The sequence below is a fragment of the Panthera tigris genome, chromosome B1 (genome assembly GCF_018350195.1).
Source record: "Panthera tigris isolate Pti1 chromosome B1, P.tigris_Pti1_mat1.1, whole genome shotgun sequence".
NCBI lineage: Eukaryota > Metazoa > Chordata > Mammalia > Carnivora > Felidae > Panthera > Panthera tigris.
In genome coordinates, this window is record NC_056663.1 from 7,182,572 (window position 1) to 7,203,897 (window position 21,326).

The following is a 21,326-nucleotide window of genomic DNA, read 5'->3' on the forward strand; positions in this document are numbered from 1 at the left end:
AGTTCAGCACAGTGATCACCCAGAGATTGCTTTCCTCCACGGAAAAGACTAGAAACTCGGTGATCGTTCTCCTTGCCGTAGTTCAGGCTGATGTACTCGGAGAACTAGGACTGGGCTGGGTATGGTGACAGGGAGGGTCAGTGAGCAGTGGGTAAGGGAAACTCATGTCCTCAAATGGCTTTCTCTTGGAGCTGGGAACTCCGGAACCAGTTCTGGAGATGGCTCCACATTCAACATCTTCTGTGCTTCAGAGTCTCCAGGTCTTACACTTGTCCTGCAGAGGAAGTCTTCAAAGGATTTGAGCACCTGTTTTCTTATTTGGGAGGTTTGGTCCGTGTGCAACTATAGTGTCACGAGACACCAGTGGGGTAAAGAAACTTGGTTCCCGTGGGTCATCTGAGAACCCGGAGCGAGGTGACAGGAATGGTCACAGATGCACAGTAATGAGCATACAAGAGTGCAGATAATCTGTTCAGTTAATATTCCTAACCTGTGACAGATGAGCTCGTGTCTTCAAGGGTGTCCCACCGCCTGTCCCCCCAAGGCCTTAGCTACAGTGCTGAGGGAAGAGGGTCTGACCTCTGGGAGAGGAGACAGGCACCTCTCAGGCGGTCGGGGCTCCCAAGGTGGCCACGGCTCTGAAGCTGGTCAGTCGGCTTGGACCTTTTCTTGGTAAACTAAGCACATTTTCCAGAGATGTTTAAAGCGGCGACAGCTCCAAGGGTGGTTTTCCTTTCCTGTGGACAGTCCCCCAGTAACACGCACTGAAACCTAGACACAAGTTCATCGTGATGGGCCCTGGGAGAAACCGCGTGTTATTGCTGTCACACAAGCAGCTGCCTCTGAAAATCATTGTAACATTATAGATGGCAAGATTGGGGAACTGTTTTCTTTGAAATTCTGTTTTCCTTTTGGAGATGAGAAGACTAGATTTAACTTCTTACATGACCATGCCCATCTCTGAGTGTGAGAAAAAATAACTCTAGAAAGGAAAACCTGAGGGGTGACATCTGCCAGGTGGAGGGGTAGGAGGGCCCAATGCTCATCTCTCCCACAAAAACAATAAACAACTACAAACTGGCAAAAATAGCTCTGGGAAAGCTTTGGATTATGGCAGAGCAGCAGCAACAACCTTGCAGAGTTCAAAACCCAAGGACAGCCATAAGAAGATCCGGGAAGCGTTTACCAGTGTAGCCCCATCCCCGGTCCAGAGCAGCTCGGCGTCCGGTCCGTCAGATGAGCCTCAGCCCACCGGAAAGGGAAAGGAGGACAACCTCACCTCGGGGCACATTATTAGCCTTTGCTGCCAAGGTCTCCCACAGTCTGCACCAAAGCTGAGCCAGCTGACAGAGTGGTTGCTGCACAGACCTGCCCCCGGGGGCTCTGGTCATTGCTGTGCTCCGTCCCCCAGGATGGGGGCGCTTGGGGCACGACAGTGCCTCACCACGTACGGGCCGGAGCTGTGCCTGCTCTGAGCCCCACCCTCAGTCGGGGCGCAGCTTTGTCCCCCCAGCACCAAAGCATCCTCCTCTGCCCTGTGCCCCAGCCCGGGTTCCCAAGTCCCACTTGGGCCATCGCTCCCTGGGCCATGCTGCCCCGAGCCCCGTCCCCAGGCCTGGCCGCAAATACTGTAATTCCCAGCGCAGGTGAGGGTGCAGCGAAACAGGTACTGCCATGCGTTCCTGACAAAATAGCCTTTCTGGTAGCAGTTTCTATGAATCAAGAGTCGAGTTCTGTTAGGCACTGAGCTCTTCTTCCGTGCCAGGTATTGCCGCAGGCGCATGACAAAGGCGCACCCTCTCCAAGACAGATGGCGTCCGGGGAGGGAGACAGACCCCAGGAGCTCTGTCTCAGGGGGCAGATGCAGAGACCTCTGCCGAGTGGGGTAAATGCGGGAGCGCCACCAGGGTCAGCCTGGCCCGCTTGGGTGGAGGATTGGAGAAATGGCCCTGAGCTGAATCTTAAAGCATGGCTAGAATTAGTTGGGTGAAGATGAGCAAGGAGAAGGACGAAGGGAAGGACATCTGGGCAAGTGGAGCGCTGACGAAGGCCTGGTGTCTGCGGGAGGAGGGAAGTGATGCAGCCTGAGTGCGGCTTCCGGAGCAAGGGCTTCACCCCAGAGGCCGCGTGAGGGCTGGACACGGGGAAGGATGCCGGTAGATACGTACTGTTTAAAATCCTGCGTCAAAGTCACCGTGGATTATTTCTCAAATTTAAAAAGTAACAGACGGAAACAAATGATCCCCATTAGTCATTGGGCAAAGGATTGAATAGACATTTCTCCAAAGAAGACCTTCAGTTGGCCAATAAGCCTGTGAAAAATGTTCAACATCACTAGGCAGGAAGGACTGATGAAATGGAAATGACCATGAGATGTCACGTGACCCCTGTTAGGATGGCTGTTTACAAAGTAATAATGGTGTCAAGGATATGAAGAAGCCACAATCCCTGTGCATTGCCCACAGGGGTGTAAATGGTATAAAATTTCCACAGTGGAAAACAGCTCAGCAGGTCCTCAAAAGGTTAAACACAGAATTAACCATACAAGCCAGAAAACCCTCTCCTAGGTATATAGCCCAAATCGTTGAAAGCAGCGGGGGGTGAGATACTCAGCATCATTTGCAATCAAAAGGTAGAAACAACCCCAAATGTCCATCAACAGACGAATGGATAGACAAAATGTGGTATAGAGGTGCAGCCTGAAAAAAATGCAATTCTGACAGATTAAATTACAACAGGGATAGACCTTGAAATCACTGTGCCAAGTGATTCAGCCAACCCAGAAGGACAAATACCATGAGATTCCACTTACATGAGGTACAAGTAGTGATCAAATCCAAAGAGACAGAAAGTAGAAGTAACTGGGGGCTGGGGAAGGAGTTATTGGGGAGTTTGGGATGCTGAGAACATTCTGAATTTTGGATAGTGGTGATGGTTGTCCAACAATGTGAATGTACTTAATGCCACTGAATTATATACTCAAAAATCGTTAAAATGGTAAATCTTTATACGTATTTTACCACAATTTAAAGAAAAAAAGAAAAGACTGACCTACAAGTTGAAGGACAAATGGACACAGGATGCCTATTGTTTGTGACAAAGGTGTGGGGCAACCTAAGAAAGTGTGAGTTCCCCTTTCCACGGTCAAGGTCAGAAACCCTGCTACTGCAGCCCTGACTCACAGCCCAGATCCAACGTCATGGTTTATGTCCGTCTCCAGACAGCTGGGAAGGATGTGTATTCTGCTAACTCGAGTGACAGAAAACAGAAAATTCGGTCAATTTTGTTTGGCTTAAGTGTTGGAGCTGTCGAATGACCCAGGATGTGTGCCTTGGGACAATCTGGGCAAGTGGTTTGGAAGTTTAAAGATCCACATAAGCGCATCCTATGGTTTAACGTATCTATTCATGGTTCAGCTGCAACAAAAAGTCTTCCATATATGGTCTCCAAAAGTCACGGACAAGAATGTTCACAGCAGCACCTTCATTAGTTAACCCCTACAATATTCACATCATGCCCGTTAACAAAGAATAGGTAAGTAAATATTGAATAGTCATTAAACAGAATAATCAACAATGTGAATTAGTGACCTACAAATCGACCAATGATTAGAACAAATTTTACGGACTTAGCCAGACACAAAAGGACACGTGATCTATAAATTCAAGTTTTAAAGGACAAAAATGAATCCATGCCATCAGAAGTGGTGGGAAAGGCTACCTTTGGGATGATGAAGACTGACCACGTGCGCAGGGGTTGAGTGGCAGATACTGGTCATGACTCCCGCTTAGTCTGGCTGCCAGTGCAGTGGATTCAGTTTGTGAAAATATATCAAGTGTTTCAGTTCCAATAACAATTTCTGAAAAATTGGAAAGCAGGCTTTCAAAATGCTTTAAGGAATTCAATAGTGACGTGACATTGGAGAGAAGGTTATAGTGTCCAGATATAAACCAGATCTAGCCAGGTGTGCACCATGATGACAGCAAAGATTGTCAAGGCACAGGAAGACCCACAGAACTGGCCACGGTGTCTCCAAATTCACATCTATTTTAACAAATGGCCCAGAAATGAAGAAAACTCAGCCCCAATTTTCCTCCCCTTGGTGGGCCAAGGGCTTTTTCTGGCTGCCTCCTCGTCTCCTTGAGAGTGGTAAGTGTTAATGTTGGATAAAAGTGCACTCTGGTAAAGGCCGTTTTAGGTGATTTGAAAAAAATTTATTATCGAGTTATTTTAGTAATTTCTAAAAGGCTTTTGATGTGTAAAAGGTTAGTATTTTCTGTTTTGTTGGTTTTGTTTAGGTTTCCTAAATAAGGAACGTCTCCGAGTTCTTTCAGTAATCTCTCAGTAACTGGAGACCCCACACATGGCCGCGGGAAGGTTCCTGTGGTTTCCCCGCTCTGCTTCTAGTCTCCACACTTCATTTAGGTCTCTGCTGTGCCCTCCCTTCTCTCTCGCCCCCATTTCTTTAACCAAGAGGAACGTGGACACAAGCATCCCCACTTGATGCATCCCCCGTGGCCACCAGGTGGCGCTAAGACTCTGTGGTTTGGGCTCCAAGTTTCTGATCAGAGACCTGAGGCTCTGGGAGAAACTAGGACCCCTCAGAGCACAGCGGAGCCGCTGGCCCCGCCCAGTGTCTCAGTGAAGGACGCACCACATTCTGGTGAAGGGAGGTTGCGTGAGGAAAGACACAGAAGGAGCATGATGTTTTGAAGTGGAAAAGCATTTCCAATGGGCCCGTGAGCTAGGAGTGGGGGAATGCAGGTCAGGACAAGGAGAGGGGAAAGGATTTATCATAAATTGTAAAGATTCTATTAAAAGAACAGCCTGTAACTATGCATCTTAGGTGACAAAAGATAGTGCTAAGAAGCCATATTATGTACCTTCCATATAATTCTATTACATTTTATTACTATATCAAAAGTTCAGCAATAAATAAGGGAAGGAAAAGGAAAGTCAACGAATCAGTGTAGTAATTTGACAAAGTTCATTGTGCAGACGCCAAAAAGACAGTTTGGGACCCAGGAGCATAGAAACCAAATAGGGAATGAGGCTTTAGATTGTTACAAACCAGGTTATATAAGAAGACAGTGACTGCTCATTCTTCACAGTGACTAGGTATACTATTAAAAAAAAATTTAATGGTAGGGAATTTCTTTCTGGTTACCTCATATCAACTTTGGGAAACAGTTTTAGTTTGCTTTTTGATTTCCAGAGGCATGAAAAAGAAAATGACTCAGTCCGAATCTGCCTTGCAAACTAAGCTAAATGATGGTTTGCTTATCCCACTAAACTGGATTTCTCGGCTCAGGGAATTTTTTACGCTGCCTCCATTTGTCTTGACTTTAACAGGCTTTAATAGTATCATCGTTATTATAATAAACAAAAGAATGAACAAGTAAGTGAACAAAGAAGCCTTCACATCCGCTGCGCGCCTCCCCCAATGTCCACTAGGTGGTGCTATAACCCCGTGGTTTCCTCTCCAAAAAGCAGAGGAATCAGAACTGCCATCAGACACTGGTACCTGAGGGTCTGGGAGGAGCTAGGACCCCACGATAAAACAGGGGCTGCTGGCCTCTCACACGGACTCAGTGAAGGAGTCACCACATTCTGGGAGGGGAGACTGAGTTAAAAGCACAGAAGGAGCATGATTCTTTGGAGTGGAATACCATTTCCCATAGGTTCATGGGCTAGAGGAGGGGTGGTGGATTTATGTTTATTAAATTGCAGAGATTCTATAAAAATAAAATAAGTTCTATAAAATAGATTCTATAAAAATAAAATGCATCTTAGGTGACAAATTAGAGTTATTAAAAAACCATGTTATATACCTTTAATATACTAGTATATTAAATAATATGTATATATGTCAAGTGTATCAGTAACAGAAGTAAATGCAATGAATAACTGAATAGTACTTAGTAAAAGTTTATTGTGCACACACGAAAAACAGTGCATGACTTATGACCCAGGAAGACTCACACACATATGGGACGAGGCTCAGGACTGTATTGTTATAAAGTAGCTTGTAAGAAAGAAAAAAAGTAGCTTGTATACTGGGAAAGCAGTGAAAGTTTATTCTTCACAGTGATTGGTAATAATATGATAACTCTCTAATCATAAAGAATTGCTTCCTGGCTATTTGGAAGCCAGTTAACCTTGGGAACCAGTTCAAGTTTTGCTTGTGATTTACAGAGGACACACAAAATACGACACAGAACCAGTGAGTCTCAGAAAATAACCAAATTTAAGATGTGCTTGTTTTACTAAATTTGTTTTCCCTGCTCAGAGAATTTTCAAAGCTGGGCTCCATTTCTTTTAGATTTTAACAGACTTTAATACTACTGTCATTATCATATGAAAAGGATGACCGGCTACATCTCCCACGGACACCAGGTGGCGCTAAGTCCCTGTCCCGGGGTTTTGGTTCCAGGAAGCTGATCACAGCCACTGTCAGACCCGCTGGCCTCTCTCAGGGACTCAGTGAAGGAGGCACTACGTTGGGGAGAAGAGGTTGTGTGAGGAAAGGCACAGAAGATGCATGATTCTTAGGAATCAAATAGCATTTCCCATGAGCTCATGAACCAGTCGTGTAGGAATAAAAACCAAGACAAGGAGGAGGTGAAAAAAGGATTTATCATAAGCTGCAAAGACTCTGTAAAAATAAGGGCACATAACAATGCATCTGAGCAGGTGACAAAGGAGTAATAAAAAGAACCCATGTTATGTAGCTTTAATAGAGTATACAGTAAAAATTTTATATATATATATATATATATATATATATATATGAAAAGTTAAGCAATACTGAAGTACCACCAATAAACTGTTGAATAGTACTTGGTGAAAATTCAGGACACACGCAAAAACTTTCTGAGCCTGAAGTACTCCAAACATGGGATGGGTTCAGGGATATATTGTCATAAACCAGCTTATATTCGGGGAGAAGAATGACTGTTTCTTCTGCACAGTGACTGGTTATAAGAATGTTCAGCGATGTGGAACTGGTTACTCGATCCTTCATTTGAACCTTGAGAAACACTATGTTTTCCTTACGATTTCCAGAAGCAGAAAAAGCCAAGACCCAGGGTCGGTTGGCATTGGAAAATATGGCAAATGAGCTTTGCTTATTTGACTAAACTGGTGCTGTTGCTCGGGAACTTTCAACACTAGTCTTCGTTTGCTTTTGACTGTAACAGACGTTACTCCTACCGTGGTTGTTATCACTGTTGGGAGAAATGGATGCATTCACACCTGATGCACCCCCCAAAGCCAGCAGGTGGCGCCAAGACCCTTCGTTTTGGCTCCGGATTGCTGATTTCAGAGTGCCTGGGGATCTGAGGGGAACCAGGACCCTATAGAGCCCAGGGGACATGTTGGCCCCTCCCAGGGACTCACTGAAGGAGTCCCCACATTCTGGGGAGGGGGTGTTGAGTGAAGAAAGTGACAGGATGATGAGCATGGTGCTTTGGAGGGAAACAGCGTTTCATGGGCTCATTGGCTAGGGGGAGAGGGGAAAATACAAGGACAGAGAGGAGAGGGAGAGAAGATCTGGATTTAATTACAAACATTCTGTGAAAATTATCGCCAATGTCAGTGCGTCCTATCAGGAGACAAAGGAGAGAGTGATAAAAAGGTCTTATGTCATGTGACTTTAATATAATAATATATAAAATAATGCATAGATATATGCATAATGAAGTAATAATAGAACTGGAATCAATGAATCCTTGAGTTGTAATAAGCAAGTTTGCTGCGCACACACTAAATATTCACTCTGTGATCCAAGAGCACTACATGCATGCAACCTAGAAGGAGGCACAGGGGTATGTTGTTATAAAGCACACTATGTAGTGGGGAGACACTGGCTGTTTATGATTCATAGCGATACATTGTGCTACTACATTTTTTAAAATAATGGGAATTGGTTGCTCGTTACCACATATCAACTTGAGGAAATAGTTTAGATCTTGCTTGTGATTTCCATAGGCAAAAACAAGATATAACTAGACCAAATTAAAAATCAGGTAAATTAAGTTCAGCATGCTTCACTAACGTGGTGTTGTCTGCTCATGGACTTTTCAAGGCTGTTGCCCATTTGTTTTGGGTTTTTAACAGGCTTTACTAATACCGTGATTATTTTCAATATTAGGAAGACCACACTAGCATCCGCACCTGTTGCATACGCGATGGCCAGCAGGTGACGCCAAAACCCTTGGGTTTGGGCTCCAGGGAGCTGAGAGTTTGGCTGTCAGGGGCTGAGGCTGTCAACCTGAGGTGCTGGGGGGAACTAGGACCCCTCAGAGCACAGGGGAGCCGCAGGCCCCGCCCAGGGACTCAGTGAAGGAGACAGCGCGTTGTGGGGAGGGGAACTTGAGTGAGGACAGGCAGAGAATGTGTGTGACACTTTGGAGCTTCCTCGAATCTTTTATGATTTAGGGCTAATGGTGGTGGAATAAAAATCAGGACAAGCAGGAGAGGAAGAGGGTTTATCATAAATTGTAGACATTCTCAGTAATGTCCATAGCAGTTTATTCAGTCCATAGCAGTTTATTCAGTATATTCAGTATATTCGTCCATAGCAGTTTATTCAATTTGTGGCATAGGAGGACATGAAAAAAATCAGATGTAATATACAGTGTATAATAATAACATAAATATGCCACAAGTGCAACAATGATAGAAGTAAAGTCAATGAATCACTCCATTCTACTTCGTCAAAATTGCTTCTGGACACACAAAAAAGGCAGCTTCTGACCCTGTGGCGCCGCTATGTAGCATTGATGCGAGTCAGGTGTGTATGTTGTGATAAGGCAGTTTCTCTACTGGGAAAGCAGTGCCGGTTTATTCTTCACCATCTGGGCTCTAGTGTGAACAGCTGCATAAGTGACAGGGAATAGCCGATTGCGTTTAGGTAACCAATAACCAATGATCACCAGGGGTGCTGTTGTCCATCCATGAGCGCAGAGCTTCCTGCGCTGCGCCCTGAAGGCCGGCAGGGGGCGCGCCGACCCGCTGCCCCTGGCCCGCGTGGAACGCATGCGCATCTGCGCATCGCGCTCCTGCCCTAGACGCTAGCTCGGGGACGTGTTCCCTCGGGGGGCGATGGACTAGGCGACACCAGGGACTACGAGGGACGGTATCTGCCGTGAGTGACGTCTCTGTGCGGCCGCACTGGTGGGAGGGGGCTGTTGCGGGATGTTTCTCTTAAATAGCAAGAGAGAAGCTCGTTGTTTATCCGCACCGCCCGGCGTGGAGGCTTTTCCCAGGACGTATTATCCGGGCGTGCCCGTTCACCCAGGGCCTTTGGGTGGAAGTCACAGCATGCTGTGGGCAGGTGCAGGGATTCGGGATTGTTTCGGGGGGTGTAGGGGCCCTGGTGCGGCTCCGGGGTGCACACGTGCACGGTGGGGAGGGGTCGCGCAGCCCCGGGACCCCCCAGGCGGGACGAGGACCCTGCCGCCTTCGCTGGGGGTGAGCGCCAGAGGTGCCTGGTGTGAGGTGTAAACGTTTTAACCCCTCGTGTGTCCTACGCATTAAAGCACAGGGGAAAGATACGGGGAGTTTACAAAGTAGGTGCCTTAAACCTGATACCACGGTTTTCAGTGTAAATAATGGCTTAAATCTGTGCTGAGATAAAGGCCGTATCTAAATGATTTGCTTAATTGGACGGAAGAGCCCTTGTTAAAGAAGGGAGCCATGATGACATTCATCTTGATTGGCCTCCAGTGTAAGCAGGGCCTGCCTTTGGATTATTAAGTACGTGAGGTTATCAGCTACGTAACAAGGGAGTGAGTCAGCTCCTGTTGGGAGAGACGGAAGGAGGCTCTGGGTTCCCCCCAGTGTGGTGACCGCGTGCCCAGTAATGACGCAGTTTTGGTGGTTTTGCCCTCCGGGTTCTTGTGGGTCGCGGAGAAAATTTTCCTCAGGCGGGTGCAACGTCTTTTATTTTGTCAAGGAATTTTAAATTTGCTGACAATTGTGTATTCAGATTCTACGGCACAAATAAGTGAAATGCTTAGATTTCAAATATAACGAAATGAATACAAATTTGCATGCCGAAAACGGAAACACCGTGAAAGGATATAAAAGAGAGTGTTTAAAAAAATTTGTTTATCTATTTATTTTGAGAGAGAAGCAGAGAGCATGGGCGGGGGAGGGGCGGAGAGGGAGGCTGAGAATCCCTAGCAGGCGCGGTGCTGTGACCTCGATGACCTGAGCCGAAATCAAGCGTCACTTAACTGGCCAAGCCACCCAGGTGCCCCTCAGAGAGAGTCTTCACAAATCATGTTCATGATAGGCAAATTCAGTATTGTTAACATGACACACCTATTTGTCAGTAGATTCAATGCCATCTGAATCAGAATCCCGGTAAGTTGTAGATTTTTAAAACCGTTTCCAACGTTAGAATAGCTTGCACACTTAGAGAAAGTCGAAGATTCCTCACCCCCTTCGGCTCATTCCAAAAATTAACCCAAAGGGCCATCGCGATTAGAGAATGACATTGGCGACAGAACAGACCCATAGGTAAATGGAACAGAATTGAGGGCCTGAAAATAGACCCATAGTCACCGGAGCTTGGCCTTCGGAGCACAGCGGTACAGCGGGAGGGGGGCTGGGGTAGATTCTTTTCCGTAACAACTGCAGCAACTGTTCGGCCGCGTGGAGAAATGAACAGAAAACCCACCACACGCTAGAACTTACATAAACTTGAAAGCAAAATGCAAACTTAAAAAATTCTGGAAAAAGAAAATACCTGCTTGAACTTGGGCATAGAGGTAAGTTTTTGTATACAACACCAAAAGCATGATCCATGAAAGAGAAACATCGATAATGGCGAGTTTCATCAAAATTATAATGTTACTCTGCAGAAGATTCTGCTAAGAGAATGGAAAGGCTTCTGCAGACAAGGAGATCTTTGCATAACAGATACCAGAAGAAAGGATTTGTATGGAAAATATGGTAAAGACTCATAACACCTAAAAAGAAGAAAATTTAAAAAAAAGTAAAAATGAGTAGAGTTCTGAGGAGAGATACCAATACAGAACTTAGATAGCAAGTTAATATACAGAAACATCCTCAACACCACTCACTTTTAGGGAAAAGCAAATTAAGTGAGTTACCACTTACTACTGCACATTAAGATGATGCTAAAATTTAGAAAAATTCACAAAACATTCTGCTGACCAGCCTGAGGAACCACGAGGACCTGTGGTGGGAAGGAATGTGACACAGATACTTTAGAAGACAGTCTGGCAGGTTTCTTACAATGCAAACATGGTCTCGTCTCATAATAATTGTATTTCTAGATATTTATCCATCTGGACTGAAAACTTATACCCACACCATAACAGCACACCAATATTTATAGCAACTTTATCATGATGGCCCCAAACTGGAAGGAGCCAACACGTCCTTCAGTGGGTGAATATATAACCAAAACGTACAACCGTGAAATGGAATAGTATCCAGCGATGAAAAAACAATGAAGTATGAAGCCACATGAAGACATGGATGAAGGTTACATGCATATTTCTCAGTAGAAGAAGCCAGTCTGAAAAGGACACATACTGTATTATCTCTATGATCTTGGAGAAGATGCAAAACTATAGAAATGCTAAATAGATGAGTAGATTCCCGGGATCTGTGAAAGGAGAAGATTGAATAAGTGAAACATTCTAAATGACTCTTTAATGGTGGTTACCTGCCCCTATGCATTTGTCAAATCCCTTACAATTTTACAGCAAAAATGGTGAATCGTAATGAGTTTAAATTTGAAAATAATCCTTTGGGAACTAGCTTAATCCCAAAATGGAATAAGAATGTTACAGAATGAATTTGCTAAAAAGTATGAAACAAAGAAACTGTAGGTGGAGGAAGGATGGGGCTGGCCTAAGTAACTTGGAATGAGTGGAGTCTGTAAGACCAAAACCAAAAGGAATTGTTACATAAACAGTGTACTCAACTTGATAAAGTTCTTTCCCGGGGAGGTACTAGTTAACAATTCTGAAACCACTATACACATGAACTGGAATTTAACAATTAAAAAAGGATGGTGGATAGCAGGAGCCAGGTACCTCACTTTTAGGGTAGGAAGTTAGAGATAAGCATGGAAAGGAGGTTAGAATAATCCATGTTGGATACATCACTATGAACTAGTGCTTAGCTTAGCACAGATACAGATGGCTTTCATAAACAATATTTATAGTTGGGTGTATATTCGTAGGTTAGCGCGTGCACACACACAGTTCCTTGCACTGTCCACTGAGAGGGTCAAGAAGCAATGGCACTCCGTAGCAACAAGCACATTTAGCTCTAGAACCTGGGTTTAATACTGGTCTCCAATAGGATGAACCAGGGCTCCTCAGAGAAATGGCTGATATTAGGACTGGGCAGGAAATGTACAGACAATCCTGAAGAACCTTGAGTTTCTAAAAAGGAAGTTAGTTAATAAAACAAAAAATGAAGATGAGGTTAAGCCAAAGGAAAACAAGAGCCGAATTAAAGATCTCCTAATGCCAAAGTTGAAATACTTTGGACAACAAAATAAAGTAGAATTGAGTTCTGATTCAAAGTATAAAATCTATAGATATGAATTGATGTGTATACATGAATGGGAAAGAATAGATAGTACTCATACCAAGAGCAAAAAAGTAACTGATTCATAACTTTGTTCTTCAAGGAGGTGGAACATAACTCCCCACTCCTTAAATGTGGGCTGTATACAGTGACTTCCTTCCAAAGAGTATGAATAGTAAGGACGGGAAAACAAGTAAATTCACAGTGGAGAAATCTGACAGCACTGTTAAGTCATTTTGAAAGCATAGAGCCTTGATAAAGAAGTAATGAAAATGGCTATTTACCTCTGTTATCTTCCTCTCAATACCAAAAACCACAGACATTCTAATCATGGGGGGAAAAAATCAGATAAACCTGAATGGTAGTTCTAAAGACTGTCAAAGTCATCAAAAACCAAAATCTAAGAAAATGTCATAGCCAAGAGGATCCTAAGGAGACATGATGAATAAATATGATGTGGTATACTAGATGGGAGTCTGAACAGTAAAGATAAACCTACAGAAGTCGGAATGACATATCGACTTTAGTTGATGACATATTAATTCATAAATTGAGTCAAAAATGGCATAGTGGTGCAAGATGATAAGAGAGGGAACTGGGTCTTAGGTATATGGGAAATATCTTTATATTTTTGCAAATTTTCTGTAAATTTATTCTGAATACAATCTATTCCAAAATTAAAAGTTTATTAAAACTCCATTATAATTTTCTAACACTTACTTACCTATTTGATTATTCCTACTATTAATAACTCGTAATTGACAGTGTACTAGTCATATTATCTATGTTTTTAATTTGGAAGAATTTTGACATAGATGGGTAAATAGAACTAATATGTGATTGTGTATTGCATATGTTTTTTTTTGTGTATGTGGTTCTGGTATAGTTGAGTTTATGTGTCTTACTCTCTAAAAATAGCTTTTCTAAGAGGGTCAGCATTCAGATTTTAAAATTCTCTGTCATATCTTGTCTCAACATTTCCAAAGGCTGATTTCAAGCACTTCTAATGGTGAATTGATTCATTGTAATTGGCTTCCTTACTCCAAAGGATTCTTGTTCTTCTGTGTTTCCATACACACTTTTAGCACAGTCAAATCTATCCAACTAAGAGAAACTTGTTAAGGTTTGTAAGAGTGTAAACAGAATGTAGCACCATGAAGATCTGATAGCTTTTCGTAGTGCTTACCCAAACAGGAGAGTTTTAAAAACATTTCATCTGAGTTTCGTAGATGGTGGTTTGCAGAGTAACAAAAAGTAAAAATGTCAGACTATTTTGTAAAAGCTTCCAGATGCTGTTTTTTTGGGGGGAAAGAAATACCTCATAGTGTTATTGGAGGCCCAACCCTAGAAATGGTTGTAACTATAGTTGGCCTTACAAGCTACTGTTAAGTTGTTATAGCTAACGTAGTTAATGATCACAAAAGATTTGCCTGTTATGTTTAACAAAATTCAAATGGAATTTCTAATGAGGAAATCACAGTAGGCCTCAAATACTGTTAAGAACATATGAAGCACGGGCACCTGGGTGACTCAGTTGAGTGTCCGACTTCAGCTCAGGTCATGATCTCAAAGTGCGTGGGTTGGAGCCCCGCCTCAGGCTCTGTGCTGCCAGCTCAGAGCCTGGAGCCTGCTTCCGATTCTGCCCCTCCTCCACTCACACTGTCTCTCTCTCTCTCTCAAAAATAATCAAACATTAAAAAGATATTAAAAAAAGGACACAGGAAGCCAAATACATTTCATGCTTTTCCATTCTGCAACAGGAGTCATTCATTATGAACAATATACTAGATTATAAGGTATGTTCACATAATCATAAAATATCAACAGTCAAAATAGTTTATTGACTTTACTGATATGAAAGAGAAGCTGGAAATGATCTTATTATGAAGAAGTTAATGAAAGATGATTTTGATATAAAAGCGTACCTGGCATGAGCCATGACAACAGAGCAGCTCTGGCAAGTGTATGCAAGGGTGGAAGCTGTTACCACCCTGTCTCCCCACATCCCATGGTTATGGGAGATCTGTGCTCTGCTCAGCTCATTATTTGTATGCAAAATTTATTCTGTGCATTTAAGTAGGGTAGTCTTTTTAAATAGTGTACAAACAAAAGGTCCCCATTTTTTGTGTGTGAAATTGGTGAGCAGGTGGGATGTTCTCATGGGTTTGAAGACTATTTGACAAACACACAAGATGGGGGATCAAGCCAAATGCAGTCAGGGTGCTTCCTTCACAGATTAATGGCGTCTATCAAATTAGTGACATGTATCAAATGTGTATGTTCAGAATACCATACTACAGCGATTAGTTGCATAGAAATTTATAATTAGCATAATGTGTTGCTTTAGCATGGTATTTTGAACAATGTGGAGACATTTAAGAAAGCTTTCCAAGGAAACATCTCAATTTTTAAAAATATATATTTATGGAGTTCTTCTAGACCAGCCATGTTTGTAAATGCGTTACATGATTTAACTCATTCTGTTCTCAAAAAAGCCTATGAAATATTATCCACAATTAGTAAATGGTTAAATGATTTACTCAAAGCCCCACAGCTCCTAAATGGTAGACGTGGTCTTCAGACAATGTCTGGTTCTAAATATGTTCCTGTAACCTCTGCCTTGTACTGCTGCTTCTCAAGCTAAGATCTGGATATAACACCCACCAGACTCTGAAGTCAGAAATAATTCTGTGTTCATCTCTGCATCCTGAGCTCTCAGACCAGTGCCTGGTATGTTTCATGTACACGGTTTTGATGAATAAATGAACACTCAAGGAGAATTCTCCAGAGAAGTGATACACTGAAATAAAACCTGTACTAGAGACATGAAAGCCAAGTATTGTGAAAGGTCTCAGGGTCCAGGACCTAACTTGGGCTGATAGAATTAAGACCAGTTTTATGGAGTGACATGTGAGCAGTGTTTGAAAGGTATTAACCACAAGAATATTTGTGTAATGTGGAAAACAGCCTTGCCAAAGCTCTGAGTCTTGAATTGAGTTCTCCTGCTGGGTGTTAGTAAAATATACCAGGAGAAAACAATGTTAAGTTCCTCTGGGAGTTTGTATTCTACTTTTGGAAATGGAGGTAACTAAAGTATGGAGTAGGTTTAGGGTTCTACTAAATTTTTGTCCTGGGAAAACAGAAAACAAAAATCCAAAACTGCGGCAGCAGGGTATTTCCCATAATTCTTTCTTATAGGCCATAGATTAAGCTTTCCGCAGAGAAATGCACGCTAATAACTTTTTATGTTGTAGTGTGTCTAGAAAATAAAGGTAGGGGTATTTAAATATGTTATACCATGATGATGTGTGTTGTCTCTAAACACAAGGCAGTTAGTTGGGGTCTTCAGGAAGTAATAAAATGAAACTGAATCCTTGATAAATTGTTGGTTATTCGGAATTTGGACACAACAGATAGCATTCCTTCTACATATTTACCTAATGTTAGTAAGATTTTTTAGAGAGTAGAGGTAAGTTAAAATCTTCAAATGCCAGGGGAAACAGAACTGGACTAGGAAAACAAAAATTGCAAAATTAAGTTGGAGAATGAGCTATTGATAGTTCAAATAATTGGGGGGATGCTTCGTGAAGAACAAAAGCTAGTTGATTTCAGTAAAACAGCAGTGTGATGTTCTAACTTGCCCACCTACTTTGCCACACTCCCCAGCTTTGTGGCAGCCATGAGTGGCCCACGTTCCCCACGCAGCCTTCTGGTGCCAGGGCAACGCAAACGTCGTTCTCAGGGAATCGTAGTTGTGCGTTCGGACCCGTCTGGGGGCTCCAGGAGGGACGGGCTCTCCTTTTGCGATGACCTTAGAACTTCCTGGGGGCTGAAGGACCCTCCTGGCTGGCAATGTCAAGAGCGTCTCAATGAAATCTACTAGCTGCACTTGCAGGGACTGAGCACAGGGGCGGGAGGCAGGCGGACCAGGGAGCCCCCGAGGGAGGATGCTGGGAGATAAGCCTGCCGAGCGCCGAGGCATCTGAAGGCCACGCTGATGCCTGCGGTTGGACACGTGCTGGGAAAACGTGTGAGGGCACCACAAGAGTCCACCGTCAACACTGGAGCAGGTGCAGGGAAGGGTGGGACAGGGCCGACGTCCTGCCCAAGCCCTGGAGGAGAGCGCCTACAGAGTCAGTCTGCCGTGACTGGCGCCGCACCGGGGTGTTTTGGCTGCGGTTGTTGAAGGAGATCGGTCTCAAGTCATGAGGTGACCCCTGAGCTGACAGAACAGACTTCAGGGCCACACACGCCTAACAGCCATTACAAAGAGTTGAGAAAATCACTGAACAAGCATAGTAACAACAGACCCTGGGACGGTAGGAGAATCTGATTTCTGAGGACAGCTTCTAATATTCAAAATATCCAGTATTCGGCAAAAAATTATGAGTCATGTGAAGAAATCAGAAGGTATACCCCACCCTCGGGAAAAGAAGATCGGACAGATGCGGTCTCTGAGGAAGCACAGACCGTGCACGTGCTGGACAGAAGCTTCAGAACAGGTGTCTCCGTGAGGCTCAAAGGATTGAAGGAAACCAGAAGAACGTTATTTCACCAAGTTGGGAGTTTCAATAATGAGACAGAAGTTATAGGACGGAATCAAATAGAAGTTCTGGAGCCGAAGAGCACAATTCCGAAGAGTACAATGACAAAAGGCTCCAACCCTGGATTTGAGCAGGCAAAAGAAGTAACCAGTGAACACGAAGAAAAATCAGTTGAAATTACCACCTTGTTTATAAATGAGCCAAAGATGGTCTCTGTATTTTTTATTTCTTTGCAGCAGACCAGGCCCATGAGCTTAAAAACCCACCAGTGCCAAACTCGCATTTTTACACCCAATTGTTGTAAACAGCTCGGATTAGCAGATTTTTAACCATTCAGAGCCTGCGTGCTGTGCATACTGACATTGCACCTGCTAGCCACTAGCCATAAAGGTAAACCATGGACCGTCCAATCCTCTCAGCGCTGCTAGCCCCCCGTAGATGTGACCCGGGGACTCCCCGTATGCGAATGAGACTTCATCTGGACACGAAGATGGCTTTCCCCCCGCCCCGCCCGGAGCTCTGTTGCCAGCTTCCCCTTCTGGGTGGTGGCCCCACACGGTTTTCCTCTGGAAGGAGTCAACTTGTGAGGGACTTCCCCTTACAGCAAGTTGTCAACGTGCCACCCAGGCAAAGCTAGTTGTGTCACTCCATCACCTTGTAGTCATGGATTTTCCTTTATCTGCCCTGAAGTCCCTTGATCTCAGTACAGCGGCCCAGCACACTTCCATCCATAGGTCGGTGGAGATAAAGCCCCTCGGAACAGGAGATCCTCTCAGAAGGGGGTGTGTGCGTTAATCTTAGGGGTCGCAACTCTAGCACAGGCCCCACCCCCAGGAGGCACCAGGACGGATCCCTTCCTTCCTGGAGACACGCTGGGGCAGAGGGTGTGTGATTCCCAGCCGAGCCACCAGAAATGGTCTCAAATTTAGTTGGGGCTCAGGATTATAGCTAAAATCAACTGTAGCATGGGGATAAGGTACATATTGTTATAAACAGATGACATATAATACAACCTGTTTATATTTTTAAGAATGGTTATGAAATATTTCAATATAAAAATAGGGCAGAGGGGTAAATTCACATCTCTGCTTATGCAATGTTCCTGGCAAATACAAAATACCTATTACCTGTAATAACAACTTGGTGTATGTAGAACCGAGTTCTTAGTCTTTCCAGTAAGTCTGAAGATGAAAGCAGTAAGCTTAATTCTGCCTTAGAACTGATGAGTCACAGAAAGGTTCAGTAACAAGATCTCACTGGCTGTGACAATGGAAATGAAAACCCATGAGGTTTGTCTCCAGGGTCTGAATTTCTAATCACTAATTTGTCCCCTTCATACCTCCCTGTGTCCCTGCCTGATCACAGACCTGCCTCTCCAGCCTGGGTGCCAAGATGTTGGACATTGATTGCTTATTGTCCTCGAACATGACTCACCCTGGCTGCAGGGTAAAATCACTGGTGGATAATTTTTAAAAATGATCTGGGGCGCCCGGGTGGCTCCACTGGTTGGGCGTCTGACTTTGGCTCAAGTCACGATCTCATGGTTTGTGAGTTTGAGCCCCGCATCAGGTTCTATTCTGACAGCCCGGAGCCTGGAGCCTGCTTTGGATTCTGTGTCTCCCTCCCTCTCTCTCTGCTGTTCCCCCGCTCATGCTGCCTCTCTCCCTGTCTCTCAAAAAAATTTTTTTTAACGATCAGTTCCACCCAGAGATGTGCTCATTTAATTGGTCCCAGGCTAAGATTTTAGGATTGTGGCAGCTTGGGAAGAGAACATCCCCCCTTGAGGTTTAGGTCCAGTATTAGGGTTTGTTGAAGGGCAGAGCATTTCCAAGGCCTGGGACCAAAGCTGGGGAGACGGCCCCTGTGAGAACTTTCATTTTGTTTGGAGAAGAGTACGTTACATGTATGCCAAAGTCTTCTGTGATGTCTGACAGGTTAGGGGATTTTATGGTACTAGTTTTCTTTGCAGGACTGTTTCGGGGTACACGGCCGTAGCTCTGGAGCGCAGGTAGGCACATAACTCAGGACTCACTTGAGCAGATGTTAGGTATGGGTGTGGGTTGAACTCCTACCCCCAAAGAATCTTCGTAGAAAAACTCCAAGGAATGTCGTTGGTCTGGAAAGACCACTGCCTGTTTCCCTGGCCCCATGTGGTCACCTAGGGGCACAGGCAGGAGACAACCCTGCAGCTTACACTAATGTCCAGCAGGGTCCTGCCGGGCCGGGCCGAGTGTCCCTGCTGTGTGCCACCAGGGCGCAGGAGGCAGCTGACGGTGACACGTTGGAAAGAGCGGACCTGATCTGTGTGGAAAAAACTGCTGGAGAAAGGGGGAGACATGGAGTCCTGCTGAGTCTCACCCACGTACTGAGGGGCGCAGGCTCGAGCCCCTGTTTACAACCGCGCAGAGAAAACTAGAACTTCACCAACATTAGATTTTTCAGCAACAGGGTTTATTGTTTAAATATTTACAAGTAATAATCTATTGAAAAAATTTAATTTCTTACAAACTTCTGCATTCAGTATTCCCGGATCACCTTACTATTTTGCACTTACATGCTACATTTTCCCCATGAATATTTTCTCAAAATCCTGAACTATTTGCTAAATTCTACGTCAAAAGGCTCTTTTAGAGGTTTTGGTCCCCCGACTTAGTTTTCTGATGTGAAATCTAGCTGAAGTTACCTCCGCTTTGGTTTCACGACTGATGTCTCCTCAGGATAAGAACTTTAACGTTGGCTAAGAAGGGAGTGACCACTGGATTCTCCTCTGCTGGTGACACTGCTCTGTAGGGTCTGTGTCCTCACATGCGCCACGGGGCTTCTCTGTGAGCCAAAGGGTTCCCGTGAGTCTTCACCGCGGTGTGACTTCTGGTGTTCCTCAAGAGCGTTCCTCCTCTTCCATCTGGGGCGAGCGTCTACTCAGACCTCACTGAGCTTTCTTGGGCGCAGGCCCGGTGCCCGCTGAGCGGCGTGCACGGTGATTACCGATCTCGGGCTTCTCCCGTGCAGAGGTGCCGAGGCCGAGAGCCGTGGCCGCAAACCTGTCCCTTCCTCGCATTTACAGGGTGAGTGCGCTCGTGTCGCCTGCGGTCGGAGCACTGACCGAAGGTCTTGCCGCGTGGACGGCACACGGCGGATTTCTCCCAGAGAAGTTTGCGTGAGTCCGACGAATGAGACCGAACGACGTGCGAGTCCTGTGGCGCGTTTCAGTGTTAACCACTGTGGTGGACGTGGCGCCCGCCTTCGTGACAGTCGTGCCACGCGGGTCATGTGAGGTCAGGACATTTGCCGAAGGCATTCCTAATTTTCTCTCCGTTGTGGGTGCCCTCGTGTCGTCTCAGGGCGGAACACTGACTGAAGGCTTTCCCACAGAGGTGGCACTCGTACGGTTTCTCCCCAGTGTGCGTTCTCTCGTGCCGTCTGAGGGCAGAGCATTTACTGAAGGCTTTCCCACAGAGGTGGCATTCGTACGGTTGCTCCCCCGTGTGCGTTCTCTCGTGCTGTCTGAGGTTGGAGGACTGGCTGAAGGCTTTCCCACACAGGTGACACTCGTACGGTTTCTCTCCAGTGTGAGTCAGATTGTGTTTTCTAAGGTCAGAGCTTTGAATGAAGGCATTCCCACAGAGACGGCATTCGTAGGGCTTCTCTCCGGTGTGCGTCATCTCGTGTCTCCTCAGGCTGGAGCAATTGCTAAAGGCTTTCCCACACAGATGGCACTCACATGATCTACCTCTAGTGTGAAGGTGCTTGTGTTGATTAAGGTACGACTCACTACCGGATTTTCGACACTGTTTACTGACACAGGGGGTCTTTTCTGTGGGAGTCAACAGACGCCGAGTCACCATGAAGCTGCGAGTGAAATCTTCTTCCAAGTCACTACATTCAAAGGGATCCTCTGGCGAAGGAGACTTCTGCTTTGGGGAAAGAGGTGGAAGGTTGGTAAAGCTTTGCTTGTGTCCATACGTTCCCTTCTCTATAGGAATAGAAATCGTTCAGTGATGGTCTCCAATCAAAATTCAGTATTACTTGCATACACATGATAGGTTACTCCCCTGCATACATGAAGATTTTCCCTTTTGTAGCATCCCAACCGCAGAGCTTATTACCGGATTTGGGAGACCTTAACATGTTTCAAAGACTAGGCATATGATCAGTGTTTATGAACTTTTGATCAATGTTTAAAAACTTTTTCTTAAAGATCTC

General features: G+C 44.8%; 2 protein-coding genes across 8 annotated transcripts in view; one reads left to right on the forward strand and one right to left on the reverse strand.

Moving 5' to 3' along the window:
- Window positions 1–1,992: 1,992 nt before the first annotated feature.
- Window positions 1,993–21,326, forward strand: part of DEFB108B (defensin beta 108B) — a 65,900-nt gene continuing 46,566 nt past the window's right edge. The window contains exons 1-2 of the mRNA XM_042982771.1: window positions 1,993–2,028; window positions 9,072–9,148. Of these exons, the coding sequence (XP_042838705.1) occupies window positions 1,993–2,028; window positions 9,072–9,148 (113 nt within the window). The remainder of the gene's footprint in view (window positions 2,029–9,071; window positions 9,149–21,326) is intronic.
- Window positions 19,558–21,326, reverse strand: part of LOC102972458 (zinc finger protein 705A-like) — a 31,803-nt gene continuing 30,034 nt past the window's right edge. For all 7 annotated transcript variants that reach the window (XM_042982885.1, XM_042982886.1, XM_042982888.1 and 4 more), the window contains one exon: window positions 19,558–21,034. In XM_042982885.1, coding sequence (XP_042838819.1) covers window positions 20,390–21,034 — 645 coding nt within the window. In that variant the 3' untranslated portion in view covers window positions 19,558–20,389. The remainder of the gene's footprint in view (window positions 21,035–21,326) is intronic.